The 21,258-nt window shown below is 66.2% G+C and overlaps 1 protein-coding gene across 2 annotated transcripts; it reads left to right on the top strand.

Annotated features, from left to right (window-relative positions):
- The first annotated feature begins 30 nt into the window (after window positions 1–30).
- On the top strand, window positions 31–17,955 carry PLPPR3 (phospholipid phosphatase related 3). 2 transcript variants are annotated; one of them, XM_075902626.1, is made up of 8 exons: window positions 31–1,386; window positions 9,681–9,800; window positions 11,868–12,053; window positions 12,761–12,890; window positions 13,346–13,541; window positions 13,686–13,743; window positions 14,282–14,455; window positions 14,887–17,955. In XM_075902626.1, exons 2-8 carry the CDS (start codon window positions 9,726–9,728, stop codon window positions 16,168–16,170), a joined length of 2,103 nt encoding a protein of 700 aa, XP_075758741.1. In that variant the 5' UTR covers window positions 31–1,386; window positions 9,681–9,725; the 3' UTR covers window positions 16,171–17,955. The 2 variants fall into 2 exon arrangements, with proteins under 2 accessions (XP_075758741.1, XP_075758740.1); XM_075902625.1 differs by lacking the exon at window positions 31–1,386 and adding an exon at window positions 7,374–7,523.
- The last annotated feature ends 3,303 nt before the right edge of the window (window positions 17,956–21,258 follow it).

Here is a 21,258-nt window from a genome sequence, read left to right as displayed (position 1 = left end):
CTCCGCAAAGCTTCCGCCAGGATAGGATAACAGGCGATGGGGCACCTGTGCTGGAGGGAGCCAGGACCTGGGTCTCCAGAGTGGCAGGTTTTTTGCCCCTGCTGAATTCCGGGCTGGCTGATTGCCCAGCTCTGGGAACCGCGGACGTGGGAGCCGAAGGTGCCTGTGGCTAGTAGGATAAGAGCAGTGGCCAAGGGACTCTGACAATCACCTGGAAAGGAGCTGGCCAGAAAGCAAGGCTGGGGCAGGGTGAAAGGGAGAAAGTAGCAGTGGGAGAGCGTGAGAGACGGGCAAGGCAGGGAGGCCCCTGTTCTAGGGAGTTAAATATCAGTTAATTGATTAGTCGATTGACCTCATGAATTCTTATCAGTTACTCAACTAGTCTATAGCCCCCAGGCGGGGCCGGCAGCAGTGCGGGGTGATGGCAGCCCCTGTCCAGGGGGGCTGATCTCCTAGACCCGGCGAGAGCTGCAACAGAGCCGGGCTGCCTACCCGCCTTGCTCCTTAATACCCTTTAAACACAGAGCCGCAGCAGGGCTCTGTCCCAGACCCGGCATGAGCCAGGACTGAGCCGGGCTGCTGGCCAGCCAGCTAAAAAATTGGTTAAGTGACTCCCCGTCTCACTGGAGATGAGCCGCATCCCCTGTGACTTCCCTGGCACTGATGAGGAGCTCCCCGCGCCATAGCCATTTGGTTTCTATTTTTCTGCGGCAGAGATTTCTAGCTACGAACGCTCAGGCCCCAAAGCCCTAAGAAGCTGGCTAGTCTTCCAAGTGCCACTGGACTCCGTGTTTTTGCTGCAACAGACTCACATGGCCACCTCTGAAACCTGGCAAAGAAATGGGGCTGGAGGGGGTTGAACCTGGTTGGGTCTTATTCTCCTGCGGTTCTCACCTGTACCACAAGGTGGGGCTGGTGCCTCAGTTTCCATGCCAAGCCTGGGTCCCCAAAAGTGGGTTTGAACAATGCTTCAGACAGGCACAGTCACTCAGCAGTCGGGGAGAAATCTGGCTCCTCTATTCTGACGGGAGGGTGGCTGGAGCCTCAGAGTTCTGAAATCGCTGGGGCTGCCCCGTAAAGTCCTGTCGCTTAAAGGGCCAAACAGCCCCGGATTTCAGATTTGGCCCAGATGAGCCTGGAGGGAGAGAAACCACCGGCCTGCACCTATTTCAGTGACAAGAAAAGGGAGTCAAACCCAATTCACACAAGCAATGGTTTGTGAAGTACTTGTGAGACAGATACTGAAGCTGGGCTGGCTTCTGCCTCCGCATGGCCACAGCTAAAGCAAACTGGTGCAACCTGCTTGGCACGGGGATGGAAGGTGCTGCCGATATCACACATCCACGGCGCCTCTCGTGAGGATTTCAAAGTGCTTTGCAGAAGAGGGTGAGTGTTATTCTTATTGCCTTTTTTACAGAGGGGTAAACTGAGGCAGGGAGTGGGGAATGAAGTACCTCGCCCAGCCTCACAGCAGGGGACAGGAAGAGAACTTAGGAGCAGGCCAGAACCCTATCTTCCCACTGTGCTGCTTCCTATGAAAAGTTTGGCAAAGTTTTCTATGCTGCCCGACACCTCGGTGGCTAGGTTAGAAGTTAGAACAACAAATAGAGTATCAGGTGTGGCCCTGCCCTCAGCGCTAATTAGCCAACCCCCCCTCTAGCCAGAGGCTTAGACATCTGAGTAAATAAGAAATCCGAGATTTAATAGCGAGTTTAGTTCCGCGGCTCCTGAATTGTGAATTTAGGTCAAGGACTGAGGCTGGTCTTCATGGGAGACAAACCTGAGCCTGCTGCTCACACCAGACCATCACCCTTTGTAGATTTCGGGAGGGAAATTCCATGCAAGTTTTTGACACGGGTTTGTCAGGGAGCCGAGTTAGTCTGTAACTGGAAAAATGTAACAAACAACCAATGGTCTGGTAGCACGTTATAGACGAACAAAACATGGAGCTGGGAGCATGAGCTTTCGTGGGCACAGCCCACTTCTTCGGATGACTGGAATATTGAAAGTCCAGATCCAGGAATAAATAAGGGAAGGGGGGAGAGGAGGAAGAAAAAAGACAGTTAAGCTACAAGAGGCGATGAGGACAATTAGCACCTCCATTGCATGGTGGGTGGTTTGGTGAAGTCATTAGGGTGTGGAAGGTCTGTGCTGGCCTTGTCCCTGATCATTCCAATCTGATAAGAGTCAAATTTGTAAACAAAGTTAAGTTCCAACCCTCCCCTGTGGATTTGGCTTGTGGAATTGGCTTGCAAGAACAGGGTGACTTGGGGATCCGTTAACGAGTGTCCAGGCGGATTAAAGTGTTCTCCAACAGGTCCCTGCGTGTGGCCACATTTGCTGCTCCCCCCCCCCCCCCCCCGCCGTGTGTGCCTACTGGTCCCGTGGGAAAGGGAGGGGGTGTACAGAGCTCCGGGACACTGGCAAAAGCCTCTGCCCTGCTCTGGTGTGGATCTGTGGGAGAGGGGTTCGGAGGAGGCTGGGGCGGGGGCGGCCTGGCCTTTGCTCATTGGTGGGTGTGCAGCTCGGGAGAAAATCCACTCAAGTGGATTGCGGTGGGAGTCCTGGCTCCCGCCTGCTCTGTGCACTGACGTCCCTATAAAAGAGTAGAAAGGTTCGGGGCCAGAGCCTGGTGGGGCACAGTATCTGTGGAGCCATGGGATCTGGCTTCCTGGGGATTGCCCCTCCCCAGCACAGACCTTCTGGGGGCCTAGCCCCCTGCACCTCCATGATTCTCTTTGTCGCTCCCCCCCAGCATAGGGGGAGTTCCCAGGAGAAAGGGGGCCAATCCCCACGCTGCCAGAATAGGCCAGGAATGTAAGCTCTGGGCTCCCCCTGATGGGGTGGGGAACCTCAGGCCCAGGGGCCCAATGGCAGCCCCTGGCATGCTGGATCTGGCCCCCGAGGCTCATGGAGCCCCCCTCAGCATTGGGGAGCCTGTGCTGATGCTCCAGTCCCCCCATTGAGGGGCCAAACTCGACTAGCCCCCCCCTGCTCTGGTGTGGGGGGGGAACACGGGGAGGGTTTTTCTCCTTCTCAGCCACATCCGTGAGGGGTTGGGTTTGTTTTTTGCTTCTCATACGTGTGCAGCCCCCGACCCACAAATGGCTCCCCCCACCCATGCTGGCAGTAGCCAGGCAGGCCCCAGAACCAGGGAGCTCAAAGCTGGCTTAGCGCCTCCTTCACCCACCCTGCTGGGCTGACAAGAGACCGGGGCTGGGCTCGGATTAGCGTGGAGGAGCTGGGCCTGACTGTTCACTGTCCTAGCCTGGGGCTCCCCCCACAAATGCCCCTCCACATCCCCATCCCCATCCCCACCCCGCTGCCTGGTCCTGGGAATTCCCCTCGGCTCTGAGTCAGAGCAGTTTATGTAAAGGACAAACCCGCCCCCCCATCAACAAAGCTGAGGGGGGAGTGTCGGTTTGTTCCTCCCAGGGGTGGAGGTGATGGCTGCCTTGCCTGGCGGAGAGGGGGGGGGGGAAGGAGGGAGGCTTACGCTGTGGGTGGAGGCTGTGAGGCCAAGGCTGGATCAAGGGAAAGCTCTTAACGATAATTAATCCCGGCTCCTCTCAGCTGTAGATCTCAATGCACTTTACAAGGAGGCTAATATCATTAGCCCCGTGTTCCAGGTGGGGAAACTGAGGCATGGGGCAGAGCAGTGACTTGCCTGGGGGCTGCAAACAGGAATTTACTTGGCAGCTTAATTCCACAAACGGGAGACCTAACGCAAGGGGTGGGCAACCTGTGTCCCGCGAGCCACGGGGGCTACGCCCTTCCCTACAAGACTAGCTCTCATTGGCATAGTTGTGTGTCTGTACAGCCCCTTGCACAATGGCTCTGAGCCGCAACTGGGACTCACCAGTGCTGGAGGAGTCGGGCCTCCTCTCCCCCAGCCCCCAGGCCGTGTAACAAACCCAGTTCTAGTTTGAAAGCCCACGGAAGCCAAACAGAGCCAGCTCAGCCTCCACGCCACGGTAACCTGCCCCCACCAGCCCGTAGCCGGTCACCGAGCGCGGCACATCCCGCTCTTGGCCAGCTACCGGAACAACCGGCGTTTCCAAATCGCACCATACTCAGAGCGGGCGAGAAGGTAGCTCACTTGAAGTTGCAGTGGGGGAGGTCTCGGTTGGGGATCAGGAAAAACCATTGCCCTGGGCGGGTTCCCTGGGGAGTCTCCGTCCCTTGAAGTGTGTCAGTCCCAGCTTGACACAGCCCCGGCTGGGGTGATCGAGGTGGGGCTGGTCCTGCTTTGGGCAGGGGCCGGACGTGATGGCTTCTGAGGGCTCAGCCCACCCCAGGGTTCTAGGATTCTAGGTAGCAGGTGCTGTACCTGTAGGCAAGCCCTCAGTCTTTGCCTAGGGGTGTCTGGAGCCTTAGGATGCGTCTCTAGTTCTCCCTGCCCCTCCACCCACCCTGCCTTGGCCCCGATACCGGCTCCATGTCCTTCCCCCTCTAGGTTCTGCTCCTGAGCGCCACAGGCAAGCAAATCATCTCCTGTTGGCGCAGGGGTGCCCGGCGCAGGGTTTGGGATCATTCTTCCTCTCACCATTGCACCGGGGGTCAGTCCTCAGCTGATGCTGAACGAAACCAGAGACGAGCCTCTAGCTTCCGGCCCCATGGACCTGCTGCTCTGGCTTCTCGCTGGCTTTGCCCCATCCGGCGCGTGTACTCCCCTTCCACTCACAGGGCTGAGCATGTGCGAGAAGGGCGGGGGAGGGGGGGCGTACAGGACAAGGAAAGGGTGATGCGAGATACCAGCATCCTGGGAAGAGCTCTAGTGGCCCCATGGAGTTACACCCGGGATTATCTTGCCTGTGTGTGCCCAGACGCACTCCGGCTGCGTGCGAGCCATGTGGGCGTGGCTGTGCAGGGTATACGGATGTGCGGGCTTTGGGCATGATGCAACCATGTGCAGGAAGTTGCAGGATTATGGGCAGGGGAGGCAAAGAAACTGCCCACGGAGTGCAGGGGCGGGTACCTTTGTGGGGATCTTAGGGGGCCAGCACAGAACCCTAGAACTGGAAGGGACCTCGGGAGTCATCAAGCCCCCTCCCCTGCCCTCACGGCAGGACCCAGCACCGTCTAGATCTTCCCCAAGAGGCGTCTGTCCAACCTGCGCTTAAATATCTCCAGAGATAGAGATTCCACAACCTCCCTGGGCAATTTATTCCTGTGTTTCGCCACCCGACCGGTGGGAAGTTTTTCCTAATGTCCAACCTCAACCCCCCTGGCTGCAGTTTAAGCCCCTTGCTTCTCGTCCTGTCCTCAGAGGCCAAGGGGAACAATTTCCCCGTCCTCCTTATGACACCCTTTTAGACACTTGAAAACTGCTCTCGTGTCCCCCCTCAGTCTTCTCTTTTCTAAACTAAACAAGCCCAGTTCCTCCAGCCTTGCCGCAGCTCATGTGCTCTAGACCTTGCATCATTCTCGTTGCTCTTCTCTGGACCCTCTCCAATTTCTCCACATCTTGAAATGTGGTGCCCAGACCTGGACACAAGACTCCAGCTGAGGCCTAACCAGCGCAGAGCATCGCGGAAGAATGACGCCTCGTGTCTGGCTCACAGCTCTGCTGTTCGTGCAGCCCAGAATCATGTTGGTTGTTTTTGTGACGCGTCCCACTGTTGACTCGTAATGAGCTTGTGGTCCACTCTGACCCCTCCATCCCTTCCTGCAGGACTCCTCCCGAGACAGTCGCTTCCCGTTCTGTGAGTGACAGGCCAGCCCCTGTGGGCTGGAAGGCTGAGCTCGGAGCAGGGTTCGGCTCCGGCACACACATCCCCATGGGCAGGCACCCCAGCAGTCCCTAGAACCTGGGCTTCTGCAGCTGAGTCCTGGCAAGGGGAAGTCACAATATGGGGCCTGCGATTTACCAGAGAAAAGTCAGGGCCAGGCCTCCCACCCCTGCACCCCTGAGCTCTGAGCTCATCTGGATCCAGCCCCTGCCCCGTCCTCGAAGGCCAGCCCTCAGGCTGGTCCCCTGGAGCCGTGGTAAGGAAGAGGGGCTGGACTGGAGCAGCATCAGCCTCCGGGCCTGGCTGCCCCACAGCATCTGCCAGGGAACAGGCCCTAGGAAAGCTGCAGCTTTGCCCGCCCAGCGTGGGAGCCAGGATTCGAGCAGGCTCAGGCAGCCGCTGTGTTGCTAGGTAACCGGGCCAGAGGATTTTGCGATGCCAGTCACGCAGCCGAAGTTCCCACCCCTCCCTCGGGGCCACTGCGCTTCCTGCCAAGGGGTCTCCACATTCAGCGCTCACCTCTGGGATGCTCAGGCAGGTACCGGGGCCAGACGCCCGCGTGGAGCAAGGAGGGGCCCAGATCCAGAGCTGGCATCTCCCCTGCTGGGTGCTGTGATCGGCAGGGAGGGTCCCCAGGGCAGCTGTGGGTGGAGGGGGAGAGATGGGAGGGCAAGCTTTGACCCCCCCCCAGCTCCCCATTGTGCCACGCCCACCGGGTGTCCTGCTTGTGCCCCTGATGTGCTGCGCCGTGGGCAGCTTGGCTTGGCCTCAGCCTCCTGGCACCAGGCAGGGGCTTTGGAGTTGGGAGCGAACGGCACCTGGGAAGCATGGCACCGCCGGGCCTGGTGGGAGGGCAGCAGCGCGCTGGCACGCGGCAGGTCGAGCCGCTGGGTGAGCGAGCAAGGCACCGGCTGAGCATGGGCCAGCTCACCAGGCTGCCGGCTCCTGGGCGGGGGATTTGATGCGGGGGTGGGGATCTGGCGGTGTGTGTGGGGGGGGTGTACAGAGCTATTGCTGCCCAGCCCTCGTTTCCATGGAAAGCGGGGACCAGCGTGCCTGGCCGGTGGCCTCGCAACGCAGGGATCCCTTGGGGGGGTGAGTGTCTAGGAGCAGAGCAGGTCCCTGGGAACTCGCCGGCGGTGCGCACTGTGGTCTGCATCTGAGAACTGCGTGCAGCCAGGCCAGGCTGGCGTCCTGCCCCCGCACCCCCTGCATCTGGCCGGTTTCTCTGAGGGTGTAAGGAGCGAAGACACGGCAGTGGCCAGGGCTGGTCCCAGCCGAGGAGCACCCCGGGGTGCTGCTGTGACAGGAGTGCGGTGCCCACGCTCCAGGGAGGGACAAAGGTCCATTGGTCCTGTCAGCTGGGGGTGGGGGGGCTGGGATCCCCATGCTGCTTCCCAGCTGGGGGGTGTGTCCCTCTGTCTGGGCCTGGGGTTTCCAAGCCCTGTGGGTGCAGGAAGGGAGGTGGGGGGGGGCAGCAACCACCCCCCCCCCGCCAGGAGAGGGCTGCGCCCCAGTCCCCATCTCCAGCTGCAGGTGCGGGGAGGGGGCGCTGAGCCGCCCCCGCGCCTCCCTCCCGTTGGGGGGCAGGTATCAGCCCCCCCCGCCCCTTCCTTTGTTCGCCGGCCCCGGGCTCGCCATGGAGACGGGAGCGCAGCGGAGCCTTGCGCGCAGGCTCGCTCCCCCCGCCCCAATTCAGCCCGGACCCCCCCCCCCCGGCTTTGTGCGAGCGGCAGCGGCGGCAGCAGCGGAGCCTCCCGCCGAGCCCCCGGCAGGGCGCGGCGCGGCGAGGTGAGTGGCCCCCGGGCCCGGCTCTTCCCCGCCCAGCGCCGGACAAAGGGCCGGTCCCGCTTCTGCTGCAGCCCGGGGGGGGCGTCGCAGATTCCCCCCGCCCAGGCCCTGGCTCCGGCCGCGCTGCAGCCAGCGGGTCCCACGGCCAAGCCCCCTCCCCGGCCATCGGCTGGGGCTGGCCCGGTGCCCCCCCGAGCTGGGGTGCGTCCCCCACCCAGCCCCTCCCCCGAGCCGGGGTGCGCCCCCCTGCCCAGCCCCCCCCGAGCCGGGGTGCGCCCCCCTGCCGAGCCCCCCCCGAGCCGGGGAGCGCCCCCCTGTCCAGCCCCTCCCCCGAGCCGGGATGCGCCCCCCACCCAGCCCCTCCCCCGAGCCGGGGAGCGCCCCCCTGTCCAGCCCCTCCCCCGAGCCGGGGTGCGCCCCCCACCCAGCCCCTCCCCCGAGCCGGGGTGCGCCCCCCTGCCCAGCCCCCCCCGAGCCGGGGTGCGCCCCCCACCCAGCCCCTCCCCGAGCCGGGGTGCGCCCCCCACCCAGCCCCTCCCCCGAGCCGGGGTGCGCCCCCCTGCCCAGCCCCCCCCGAGCCGGGGTGCGCCCCCCACCCAGCCCCTCCCCGAGCCGGGGAGCGCCCCCCACCCAGCCCCTCTCCGAGCCGGGTTGCGCCCCCCACCCAGCCCCTCCCCCGAGCCGGGGTGCGCCCCCCACCCAGCCCCTCCCCCGAGCCGGGGAGCGCCCCCCACCCAGCCCCTCCCCGAGCTGGGGTGCGTCCCCCACCCAGCCCCTCCCCGAGCCGGGGTGCGCCCCCCACCCAGCCCCTCCCCGAGCCGGGGTGCGCCCCCCACCCAGCCCCTCCCCGAGCCGGGGTGCGTCCCCCGCCGAGCCCCCCCCGAGCCGGGGTGCGCCCCCCACCCAGCCCCTCCCCGAGCCGGGGTGCGCCCCCCACCCAGCCCCTCCCCCGAGCCGGGGTGCGCCCCCCACCCAGCCCCTCCCCGAGCCGGGGTGCGCCCCCCACCCAGCCCCTCCCCGAGCCGGGGTGCGTCCCCCTGCCGAGCCCCCCCCGAGCCGGGGTGCGCCCCCCACCCAGCCCCTCCCCCGAGCCGGGGTGCGCCCCCCTGTCCAGCCCCTCCCCGAGCCGGGGTGCGCCCCCCTGCCGAGCCCCCCCCCGAGCCGGGGTTCACGCCCCAGCCCATCCGAGCCGAGATGCGCCCCCCGACCAGCCCCCTCCCAGAGCCCCCCCCACCTCCCCAGCCCCCCTCCCCCGAGCCGAGATGCGCCCCACGCCCCCCACCGAGCGGGGATGCGCCTCTGCCCAGCACCAGGACGGGGGAAAGTTTCCTGGCAAGGCGGGGCCCCCATCGGGATTAATCCTCCCCCCGCCCCCTCCGCCCCACCGAGCCTGGCTCCTGTCGCGACAGGCGCCCTATCGCAGTCCCTCGCCGCGGCTGCAGCGCCACCAGGGGGCGCTTCCCGGCTAGCCCGTGGGCGGTAATACAGGCGGGGCTCTGGCAGGCTGGGCAGCGAAGGGCGGACCCGCCCCCCCCCCTCCCCCGCCCGCCCACTTGCCATCCGCTGCCTCTCAGCTTCTCCCACCTGCCTGGGGGCTCCCCAGCCCCTCCCTGGCGGGATGATGGTGCAGGGCACCCCTTGGTCTGCCCTTCTGTCTAGCCGGGGGGGGGGGGTCTTAGCTGTGGGGACCCGCAGAGCCCCTCCCTGCCCGTGTGCGCCCTGCTTTTTACCCTCCCCCCCGCCTCCTTTTCCAGGAGCAGTTTCAATCCCACCGCAGCCGCACCGCCCGGCCCTGGGGTCCTGCCCTCGGCTCGGCGCTGGCCCCACGACTCCCCGCCCCACCCCTGTCCTGCCCCCAGGCGGGTGCACCGAGTGCCCAGCCCGCAGGCCTCCGAGTGTTTCCCCCAGGCCAGCCCGGGCGGGGCGTCGATTGCCAGCTCTTAGCCAGGCAGCCAGGGGGATGGCCGCCGGCTGGGGGCAAGGCGGGCGCCGGGGGGGCGGAGGGCACTGCAGCTGCTGGGAGCTGCCCCCTCCCCCTCAGCCAGCGCTCCAGGGCCAGCATGGTCCTGGAGCCCCTATGATTTCGCCCCATAGACAGCCCCCCTCCCTCACCCGCTGTGCCACTGAACTAACACTGCCATGTGTCTCCGGCCCTAGACTGACCCAGGCGAGCTCCTGTCGCCTGCCCCCTGAGCGGACACCATGATCTCCCCGAAGGAGAAGTCCAAGGCCCCCAAGGACAGCATGACGCTCCTTCCGTGCTTCTACTTTGTGGAGGTGGGTGGGGACGTTTCCAGCGGGGCAGGGTGGGCGCCGAGGGGCAGGACGAGAGAGGCTGAGTCCTGCAGGGGCGGAGGAGGGGGAATGAGTGGGAGAGGATTCCAGTCGCCTTTCTGGGGCTGAGTCACTTGCTGGAGCTGATTCCCAGTTGCTCCTTTGCTGTGCAGGGGGCCTGGAGGGAGGAGCCGAAAGTGGCTTTATTTGTCTTTGTCCCCCCTCTGCTTGGAGGCAGCAGATGAGGCGGCTTGATCCTGGGCGTATCTTATACATTGCTTCCCGGGACTCCCAGCAAGCTCCCCGTAGTGCAGTGTGCACTGGCCATGCGCCCAGTAAGCTCCCCGTAGTGCAGTGTGCACTGGCCACAGGCCCAGCAAGCTCCCCGTAGTGCAGTGTGGACTGGCCACACGCCCAGCAAGCTCCTCGTAGTGCAGTGTGGACTGGCCACACGCCCAGCAAGCTCCCCGTAGTGCAGTGTGGACTGGCCACACGCCCAGCAAGCTCCTTGTAGTGCAGTGTGCACTGGCCACACGCCCAGCAAGCTCCCCGTAGTGCAGTGTGGACTGGCACAGGCCCAGCAAGCTCCCCGTAGTGCAGTGTGGACTGGCCACACGCCCAGCAAGCTCCCCGTAGTGCAGTGCGCACTGGCCACAGGCCCAGCAAGCTCCTCGTAGTGCAGTGTGCACTGGCCACAGGCCCAGCAAGCTCCCCGTAGTGCAGTGTGGACTGGCCACACGCCCAGCAAGCTCCTCGTAGTGCAGTGTGGACTGGCCACACGCCCAGCAAGCTCCCCGTAGTGCAGTGCGGACTGGCCACACGCCCAGCAAGCTCCTCGTAGTGCAGTGTGCACTGGCCACACGCCCAGCAAGCTCCTCGTAGTGCAGTGTGGACTGGCACAGGCCCAGCAAGCTCCCCGTAGTGCAGTGTGCTCTGGCCATGCGCCCAGCAAGCTCCCCGTAGTGCAGTGTGCACTGGCCACGCACCTAGCAAGCTCCCCATAGTGCAGTGCGCACTGGCCACATGCCCAGCAAGCTCCCCGTAGTGCAGTGTGCACTGGCCACACGCCCAGCAAGCTCCCTGTAGTGCAGTGTGCACTGGCCACATGCCCAGCAAGCTCCCCGTAGTGCAGTGTGCACTGGCCACGCGCCCAGCAAGCTCCTTTCTTGGATTCGGGTGCAAAGAGAGCTCATGTGCCTGTCCTTCACTGGTCGGGGGGAGCCCTGGCAGGGCCGTACTCTGGAAGCTGTTTCCACCTGTCTCACGCTGCAGGGGGGCCGCGTGTCTGAGAACTGGGGCATGCGGCTGCCTGGCCCGTCTCCTCTGTCTCAGTCTCTATGAAAATCTTGCTCTTGGAGACGCTCCCTGCAAAGTGGGCCACACGCAGGAGTGTGGGCAGGGGGCGAGGGTGGGTAATTCGGGGCTGGCCGTCATGCCCCTCTGGGCCAGGAGGAACGAGAAGAGACGCTAGGCCTAGGGGGAGGAAAGAACCAGGCAGAGGGTCTGTTCCTCATTTACATTGGAGACTGGAGCCCAGGTGTGACAGGTGCTGTACAGTGGTTAGAGCGGGGAGCCGGGACGCCTGGGGTCTGTTTCCAGTGATAGGAGCAGGGGAGTGCGGTGTAGTGGTTAGAGCAGGATGATTGTGAGCCAGGTCGCCTGGGGTCTGTTTCCAGTGATAGGAGCAGGGGAGTGCGGTGTAGTGGTTAGAGCAGGGTGATTGTGAGCCAGGTCGCCTGGGGTCTGTTTCCAGTGATAGGAGCAGGGGAGTGCGGTGTAGTGGTTAGAGCAGGGTGATTGTGAGCCAGGTCGCCTGGGGTCTGTTTCCAGTGATAGGAGCAGGGGAGTGCGGTGTAGTAGTTAGAGCAGGGTGACTGGGAGCCGCGGCTCCTGAGATCTGTTTCCAGCCCCGGAACGGGAGTGGTGACTTGCCTTAAGAAGTGATTATGATGCGATTTTCAGGCCCTTTGGAGGCAGGTCTATAGCTCTAGCGAGGCAGAGGCATGAACCTGAGCCACTGAACCATGCTCCTGCCTCCCCCCGGCTGCTTCCTCCCTTCCCCTCCCCCAGCTCCCCATCGTGGCTTCCTCCATCGTGACGCTCTATTTCCTGGAGCTGACCGACCTCTTCAAGCCTGCCAAGGTGGGGTTCCAGTGCCACGACCGGGCCCTGTCCATGCCGTACGTGGAGACCAACGAGGAGCTGATCCCCCTCCTGATGCTGCTCAGCCTGGCCTTCGCCGCCCCCGCCGCCTCCGTACGTAGCCAGGGCCGGGGTGCGGCGCTTCGCTGGGGCCGGGAGGGCTGAGATAGGGGGCGAGGGACCCCCGGAGTAGGGCGCTGGGCAGATTTCGCCTCCACTCTCCACAACTGCAGGAGCCTGTCCAGCCTCAGGCCTGGGCTAACTTTTACCCCTTCTAAGTCCCCTCTGCCCCTGCCTGGAGCAGCCCCTGCACCGGGGCTCTTACCTAAACCAGGCAAAGCTGGGCCAGGTTTCGGGGCCCCCAGGCACCAGCCCCCTCATACGGTGGAGCAGTGATAATGTGGGAGGGGGTCGGGAATGGGCTCCCTGGGAGCTCCCCTCGTGCCAGCCCTCCTGCCCCACTCCCTACAGCGCCCCCTGCTGGCAGGGCTGGAGTAGCTGGGAGCTCCCCCATCACCCGTGTTCCTGCCCCACTCCCTACAGCGCCCCCTGCTGGCAGGGCTGGAGTAGCTGGGAGCTCCCCCATCACCCGTGTTCCTGCCCCACTCCCTACAGCGCCCCCTCCTGGCAGGGCTGGAGTAGCTGGGAGCTTCCCCATCACCGGTGTTCCTGCCCCACTCCCTACAGCGCCCCCTGCTGGCAGAGGGCAGGCCCTGCCCTGTGCCAAACCCCCTGTGTTTCTGCGCCTCGTTCTCTGACGCCCACACGCCCCCGTGCTGCCCCGGCTGGGGGTCCCCCCTGAGCTCTGCTCTGCTCCCCAGATCATGGTGGGCGAAGGTATCGTCTACTGCCTGCAGTCCAAGCTGAAGGGGCGCAGCGGGGCGGAGGGGAGCATCAACGCCGGCGGCTGCAACTTCAACTCCTTCCTGCGCAGGACTGTCAGGTTTGTGGGTAGGTTTTGCTGCAGCCCCGGCTGGGGCCTCTCAGTTCTGCTCCTGGGGGGAGCCTCCTGCTGAAGCAGCTGGGGCTGGGGGAAGATGGGGCGGCAGCGGAGGGGGGGCCCGGGAAGCCCGTGCCTGTTGGAGCGTGGCCTTCGGCAGCACGGGCATCAGCGTGGGCTCCACAGCCCCCGGGGCAGCCTCTCTTCGGGACTCTCCGGTTCCCACACCGCACGCCTGCCCTGTGGCCGCACCCCAGAGCTGGCTGCATTTCACGGGGGTTGTGGCCTGCGGCGCTGCGGGAGGACAGGGGCTGCGGAAAAGGAAAATGTGGATTGCTCCGGGGCGCTGCCACGCCTGGCCTTGGCCCAAAGCAGGGAGTAGAAAAAATAATCATGCGGGAGGGGGCAGAGGCCCATTTGTGGCTTCCCGTGGCTCTAACCCACGACCTGCTCCTGGTTCCCCCAGGGGTCCACGTGTTCGGACTCTGCGCCACGGCCCTGGTGACGGACGTGATCCAGCTGGCCACCGGCTACCACGCCCCCTTTTTCCTGACCGTCTGCAAGCCCAACTACACGCTGCTGGGGACCTCCTGTGACGCCAACCCCTACATCACCCAGGACATCTGCTCGGGCCAGGACCACGGCGCCATTCTCTCCGCGAGGTACGTCCAGTGTGTGGGGCCCGGGCCGGCTCCTCGCACCATCGCCCTGTCGAGGCCGCGCTGCGTGTCCCACGCTCAGGCGTGGCCAGGCCCCTGCCAGCACAGGGCTGGGCCGCTCCAGCTCACCTTCCTTTCCCTTGGCAGGAAGACTTTCCCATCCCAGCATGCAACGCTCTCAGCTTTCGCTGCTGTCTACGTGTCGGTGAGTTCACCCGCCTCCCTCCTCATCTCCCTGACGGGCAAGTGCCGGCTGGTGCGAGCACGTGCGCCCATGGACACCGGCAGGCCCACATGCTCACAGCAACCACTCCCTCGTGCATGCAACTGTGCAGCGCCTTCCTCGTGCAAGCCACCTCACTGTGCACTCCCCAACACACCCGTAGTACCCTGCACACGTGCAAACACCTTGTGGTGCCCCCACCAAGCCCGTCCCCCACCACACAGGCACAGATACATGCACCCAGCGCCCTGCCTCGTGCAAGTGCAAACACACCCACACTGCCCTCCCGGCACAAACGGCCCCTCGTCGCACACCCACGTGCGCACACACACAGAGAGCTTTGCTCACCCATGCGCAGACACACGCCCGGCTAACGGAAGCCCAGCCCTCCTGGGACTGGACGAGGGCTCCCCGGGCCGGGCAGGGAGGGGATCACCTCCCTACCCAAGATCCTTGGCTCCCCAGCCCACCCCACGCTCTGCCGTGGCTCTGACCAGCCGCTGCTCCCCCCTCTCCCCAGATGTATTTCAACTCCATCATCTCGGACAGCACCAAGCTGCTGAAGCCCATCCTGGTCTTCGCCTTCGCCATCGCCGCCGGCGTCTGCGGCTTGACCCAGATCACCCAGTACCGCAGCCACCCCATCGACGTCTACGTGGGCTTCCTCATCGGCTCCGGCATCGCGGCCTACCTGGTGAGCTCCCGGCTGGACCACGGGCGGGGGCAGAGCAGGCAAGGGGAGGTCCTGCCTTCCCAAAACCGCCCACCCTGCCGCGCCACGGTAGCCCGGCCCACAGCTGGGTTGGACGGGGCTTGGCTGGGGGAGGAGGAAAGGCTGTGAAGGGGCGTGGTCTCGGGGAAGGGGTGTGGCTTTGTGGGAAGGGGCAGGGCTTCAGCTTCCGTCCCAGCTGGACCTTCACTAGGCTGGACCCTGGTGGGAATTTCCTCTGGCCAGGGGCTAGTGTGAGCCCTTGGCCCCCTGCCCACCTGGCATCCTACTGCTTAGAGCTCCAGCCGCCCCGGGCCCAGGGGGAGAGCTGGCATCCTGGAGGGTGCCAAGGGAGGACGCTACCGTGTGCGCGCGCCCAGGGCTCTCTGACCGCCGGGCCCTTCTCGCCCTGCCAGGCATACCACGCGGTGGGCAACTTCCAAGCGCCGAGCGAGAGGGCCCCGGCCCACCCGCCTGCCAAGGACGCCCTGCGGGCCCTGACGCAGCGGGGCCACGACTCGGTTTACCACCAGAACAAGTCGGTCAGCACCGACGAGCTGAACCCCCAGCCCCGGCTGGACGGCGCGAACCGCCCGGTCCCGCGGGAGAAGAACTCGCTGGGCAGCCTGAAGCGGGCCAGCGTGGACGTGGACCTGCTGGCCCCCCGCAGCCCCATGGGCAAGGAGAACATGGTGACCTTCAGCAACACCCTGCCCCGGGTCAACACCCCCTCCATGGACGACCCCGCCCGGCGCCACATGACCATCCACGTGCCCGTGGACGCCTCCCGCTCCAAGCAGCTCATCACCGAGTGGAAGCAGAAATCCCTGGAGGGCCGGAGCATGATGCTGGCGGAGGAGGCCAGCGGCCACGCGAGGCCCGGCTGCGAGCCCGGGGGGGCTGAGGACGAGGAGCACGTCCCCGCCTCGCTCTACCCGACGGTGCAGGCCCGCACGGCCGAGCGGGCCGCCATGGGGCCCCGGGTTCTCATCCAGCCCCGGCCGGGCGCCTCCCAGCTGGTCCACATCCCTGAGGAGAGCCAGGGCAGCGCCAGCCTCTCCCCCAACAGCAGCTCGGCCGTGCGGGCCAAGTGGATGATGATGGCGGAGAAGGGGGCGGCCCAGCGGGTGGCCAACCCGCCTCGCCTCATGCAAGTCATTGCCCTGTCCAAGCAGCAGGGCCTGGTGTCGGTCACCCCCAAGCACTCGGAGACCTCGTCGTCCTCCACCAGCTCCGACTCCTCCCAGTACCGCTCGCCCTCGGAGCGGGACAGCTCCAGCATCGTCACCATCGACGCCCACGCGCCGCACCACCCCGTGGTGCACCTCTCCTCCGGCAACGGGCCCTGGGAGTGGAAGGCGGCCCAGAAGGGCTCGGACGGGCCGGACGCCTACGAGCTGAGCGAGCTGGGCAAGGATTTCCGGGCCTTCCGGCCCACCAAGAGCGCCGGCGTCTCCCCGGGCTCCTCCGTCAGCGACATGGAGCAGGACGAGCCGCGCTACGGCAGCGTGGCCACCATCAACGTGGCGGGCGAGCGGGGCGAGGGCGTCCCGGAGAGCGTGCTCGGCCCCGCCAGCCGGGAGTCCACCCTGCGGAGGAAGCCCCCCAGCCTGGCAGCCGGCGAGAAGGACGGACACACGGACAGCGAGGCGGAAAACTACTACAAGAAAATCCAAGCCAACCGGCGATTTAAGGAGTGACCCCCGGCCCGGCTTCCACCCGCCTGCCTCAGCCCAGGGCAGCTGGGGGGTTCCTGGCCGGCTGGCTGGCGAACCCGCGCCTCCGCGTGCTGCTGCCCTGGGCCGGGATGCTGCGAGCTTCCATCCTGGGGCCCTTCCGGGGAGTTCACTCCAGGGGCCTCAGGACGGAGCAGCCCGCAGAGACGCTGCGAGGGGAGCGGTGGGACTCGCCGCTGCAGGGACCACGGACAAGCCGCCCGCCCCGGGACGCCGCTGCCGCGGTTATGTACGTGATACCCAGGTGCTGTGGGGCCGGGCAGGCTCTCGTTTATTCGGCTGGCGGGGGCGGGGCGACCGCATGACCTCGGCAAGGCCACGCAGGGCTGGAGCTGCCAGCGGACCAATGAGGCGACGGAGTCCGGCCTTGGCTGTGGGTCTGTTTGCCTGGCGGGCGGGGACCTGGACCGTGTCCTGCGTCAGGGCCGGCTCCGGCCTCCCCGTTTCATTCGCCTGGGCGCCCGAGGCTCTCGGGCCTGGTGCCAGCTCCCCGGCGGCTGCGGGGAAGGAGCGAGCGAAAGGGGAGCGGACGAGCCGGGGTTTGTCGCTGGCTGCCCAGGGGTTTTGCAGGGGCTCCCGGTCCAGGTGTCACTGCCGGCCTGCGCCCCCTGTGCTCAGCCCCTCGGCCATGCCTGGGGGGGGCCCACCCCAGGGCTCCCTGCGGGCGGGCGGGGGGCCTCCCAGACAAAGTTTCAGGGGGCACTTGGCTAAACCCCCCAGGCTTTGCTGCTTGTCCAGGCAGCTCCGTCCTGCTGGCGCTCGACCGCCCCCACCTGGGCCAAGCGTGGGGCAGGGTGTCGGGGGGGGGGGGTCGAGGCTCTGGCAGAGGGACGCCGTTAAATCAGCAGCTGGTGCTGTGGGGCAAAGGGGTTTGGCTGATTTTCTCTTGGAGGGCACCCACCCGCCCAGGCTGCTTATTGCCTGTGCCGGTCGCGGGGGAACCGAGGGCGCCCTGGGGCTGCTTTTGTCGTCGTCATTTGCCCCACGACCAATGGCCGCTGGCTCCCCCAGGACAGGCCGGTCGCCGTGGGTCTGACCCCAGCCTAGCGACGCCGTCCGGCCCTTCGTGGGCTCTGCAGTGGGGCCCTGCGTGGTCCAGGCGGGAGATGCTGATGGGACGGGGGCACGGAACCGGAGTCCTTGGGCGCTAGCCAGCCACGGTGTGTGATCCCCAGGCCTGTGGGCAGTGGACGGGGGGGGCATGGGAGGTCTTGGAGGGGGGTGGAGGTTGGGAGGTGACACACCCTCTACAGCGAGGGGGGCATAGCAGGGCGGCGGGGCGGAGGGTGTGGGGGGAGGGGAAGTGCACAAACCCAGGTTCCTGACGGTGCCACGTGCGGTGGGTGCTGGAACCCAAGCTCAAGGAGGGGATGAAGCTTTCCAGCCCGGGGGCTCCTTTGCCTGCCCCTTGGCTCGGGTCCCTCTGCTCCTGCAGCCTCGCCCCTTGACCTGGTCCCTGGCTCTGGCTGGCGGGGGAGCGGGGAGGTAGGAAGCTGCCTGGGCCCCGGCAGTGGGCAGGAAGGGGGCGTCCCCTGGCATGGAGCGCCGGGGCTGCCGGAGCTGGGGCGGGACTTACGGGGTCATGGTGTGAAGCTGCCGGGTGCAGCTCCTAGCGCCGCGCCAGCTGGAAGCAGGGCTGGCCGGGTCGGGGGCTCGCCCGGGCACCGGGCCCGTCCCTGGACTGTCCGTGCATCGGCCGGGCACTGGCTGAGCGGCCGGATGTGAGAAGAAATAAATGACTGAACCTGAGCAAGTCTGTGCTTCAGCTGGGGGGGAGGGGGGGGGCAGAGCCTGGGGGCCCAGCAGGGAAAAGGCCAAGATGCTCCCGGTCGCACTGGGCCCGGGTCTGGGCGCTGTTCCGCCGGCGCCCATGGTGCAGAGGCCACGTCCCACTTGCAGGTCCATCAGCCCAGAGGGCACGAGCTGGAAGAGAACCCAGGAGTCCCGGGCCCCCAGGCCCTGCTTTAACCACTAGGCAGGCTCCCCTCCCGGAGACTTGCTGCTCCCTCTTGCTTTAGACCCCAGCGCCAGGATTCCCGGGCCGCCCCGGCAGTGCCCACTGCCCCAGTCTGGCTGTGTCCGGCAGGAGCACCTTTCTGGCTGGCTGCTGTTTGGGGGCTGGGGGGCCTCAGCCCTGGGCTGCCAGGCTGCACTTCTCCCAGCTCCTGCAGGCTCCTGGCTCCCACCGGCCGGTCCCTTGACTCCCCTTCCGCATCCTCGTGTAGGGCCCCTCACCCCCCCATGAGCCTGCAGCCTCCCCTCTCCCCAGCCCCCTTTCTGGCACCAGCTCCTTCCCCTCCCAGCCGGTTCTTGGCCTGTGGATAATTGCCCCTTCGGTGCAAGGCGGGGGCGGGGGCCCCAGGCAGCTGCTGCCACATGCTCCACTTTCCCAGCTGCTGACTTGCTTCCCCCAAGAACTAGTCACCTCTCCCCAGCAAGGGCAGAGGGTCTCCAGTAGCACACAGGCGGGGCCACCCGCCAGCCCCCCCAGCACACGCCCCCCCGCCCACTGCATTTCATTATCCACTGCTCGTTTAGCCTTTTGGGGCCTAATTTAACTCCTGCCCCAGCCCCGCGGTGCCCGTGCGGCCATGGGGCCTGCTCCTGCCGGTCAGCAGAGGCACGTGTGAGTGATCGGCCACACCGGAGCCATCTGGAGAAACTGAGGCACAGAAGCGTGATGTGACTTGCCCAAAAGCTGACTGCAGAACAGCGTATCGTAACAGCCAGGTCGGTGCCCCCACAGCCAGCAGGCCCTGACCACTCCCTTCCAGTGGTCCCTCTAACCTGGGCCAGCCGGTGCAGACTACATTTTGTTCTCTGCACGGAGGCATATGCAAATGTGCACCACCCGAAGAACACAGGCTGCTGGCTGTGGGCCTTTGCTGATCGGGGGTACACACATGCGCCCCGTGGACAGGGTGCTGCTCCCTTCCGAGCGCGGGCGGAGGCGGCAGGCCTGGCCCAGGCCCCTGAATGCGTAACGGCCCGGCAGCCTCGGGGCCCCCTTTCTGCCGGCCTGGCCCCTCGCTGGGGTCTCACTGGTAGGCCTGGCCCCTAGCCCGCTGCTAAGCTGCTGAAGGGCTGGCTGGGTGCAGCTTGGCAGGGGCCTGGCAGGGGGGCAATGGGGCAGCGCACTGGAGGGGGGCAGGGACGGGGGAGAGGACCCCCCCCCCAGCACTTACAGAGCAAGCGGATCAAGGCGAATATTGAATAGCAACATCTGGGGCGGGGGGGGGGGGCAGCTCACACCTGCCTGGCCCGGCCTGGCTGCTCTGCCCCGGGCGGCGCCGTCAGAGACCCCCCCCTTGCCGGGGGGGGGGCAGCGGGGCTCAGTCCCACGGCGGGGGCACGGGGAGGGGCTACGCGCTGAGCCCAGCGCCTCGGTCCACCAACCCCCCCCCCCCCCCCCCCGTGTCAGGGCCCAGCGCGGGCTACGTGGCCCTCCCCCGCCCCCCCTTTCCCAGCGACTCGACAGGGGCCCCTCCCCGCGCAGCCCGGCTGGGGGGGGGGGGCCGTTTCCGGGCCGCCGCGCAAAGCCCTGGAGGTTCCCTGGCGCTGCCCGTCTGGAGCCCGGGGCCCCGCCTGCCCCCCCTCAGCGGACAAGCCAGCGGCTCTACTTTACAGATGGGGAAACTGAGGCACGGAGCAGGGCCACCAAAGGCAGCAGCAGAGCCCCGGGGTCCTGCCCCCCCCCAGTTCCTGCTCCTCGCCCCGCACCAGGCTGCTCAGGGACCAGCGGGAGGGGACCAGCGGGAGGGGGAGTCCAGCTGGCGGGGAACGGGCCCGGGGCGGCCTGGCTGCTGCCGGGCAGCGGTGGGCGGGCCGGGGGTGGCTGCCCGGTGCCCCATGGCTGTAAGCTGCTGCGGGGGGGCTGCCCCTACGGGGGGGGCAAAGGGCAGGGCCGGGGGCTCGATGCACCCACCCCCGTGCCCGCCGCCGAGCCTGGAGGAGAAAAGGGGCAGAGGCGGGGGGAGCCCGCAGGCAGAGCGGGGCTTGGCCCCTTCTCAACCCCCCTCCCGCAGCGGCGCTGGGCAGGGTCCCTGCCCCGGCCAGACACCCACTGGCCCCTGCGCGCAGTGACGGGCACGTGCGGGCGCCCCCGGCCTGGTGCGCCGTGGGGGGGGGGGGACAGGCCGGGGCCACCCCAGGCACCGGGGTCCCTGCCCAGACGCGGCATTTCTTGCCCGTTGCCATGACGCCAGCAAGGGGCTGTGGGCTGGCACCTGGAGGACGGTGTAGCCGGGGGGGGGGGGAGTGGGGGGGCACGTCAGGGCGCACCCCCCCCCCCGGGCTGATTGAGCGCCGGCCAGGTGGCTGCACCGCTCCGATTCCCCGGCCCCTCGTGCAATGGCCCCCCAGGAAGCGCCCCCCCCCCCCCCCGGCGATGCTCCATCCATTAGGGTGGCGAAAGGGTTTGTGCGTCTACGGGCGGTGCCAGACGAGTAGACGTGATTGGTTTTCACTCGCTGTCCATCAAACACTGACACAGTTTGACCCGCCCATTCCACTGGCAGCAGCACCCCCCCACCCCCCCGTGGTGCCACAGGCCCGGGTATTCCCCCTTTCCTGCCTTACCCCCGCAGTAGCGCTGTTAAACAGCAGCTGCGTTTCACCCCAGAGGTGGCTGCATTGCACTAAGGGCTGGTAGAGGATTTGAGGCTGAAAGGCTGGGCCAGAGGCCCAGTTAACACAGGAGATCAGGTCGGACCGGCCCCCTCATTCGGCTCCACCAGCCCAGGGTCGCTGCAGAGTTAAGCGCTTCCACAGTTGTTTTGTAAACACGTTTCTGGCCCTTTTGGCTGCAACACACCCCAGGTGCACTGATGCTGCATTGGCCAGAGGGCCCCCCCCCAGGGGGGCATTTAGGCTCCTGCCTTTATTTCAATCAGTGTAAGTCAGGAGTCTGCAAAGCTTTGAGTATCTGAGCGTGGCTGGAGGTGTCTGCATTCACCTCCCTGGGTGTTAACTCTGAAGCGTAAGGATGACACCCATCCTGCAGTCACAACACAGCAGCAGCTGCCTGGTAGACACACAGCCCATAAGGAAACA

The sequence above is a fragment of the Pelodiscus sinensis genome, chromosome 19 (genome assembly GCF_049634645.1).
Source record: "Pelodiscus sinensis isolate JC-2024 chromosome 19, ASM4963464v1, whole genome shotgun sequence".
Classification (NCBI taxonomy): Eukaryota; Metazoa; Chordata; order Testudines; family Trionychidae; genus Pelodiscus; species Pelodiscus sinensis.
This window is presented reverse-complemented; position numbering and strand designations above follow the sequence as displayed.

Coding starts and splice junctions, on each gene's coding strand:
- PLPPR3 (XM_075902626.1), top strand. CDS start 9,726: ATGATCTCCCCGAAGGAGAAGTCCAAGGCCCCCAAGGACAGCATGACG. Junction 13,542..13,685: donor GGCGCCATTCTCTCCGCGAG/GTACGTCCAGTG, acceptor TTCCCTTGGCAG/GAAGACTTTCCCATCCCAGC. Junction 14,456..14,886: donor CCGGCATCGCGGCCTACCTG/GTGAGCTCCCGG, acceptor TCGCCCTGCCAG/GCATACCACGCGGTGGGCAA.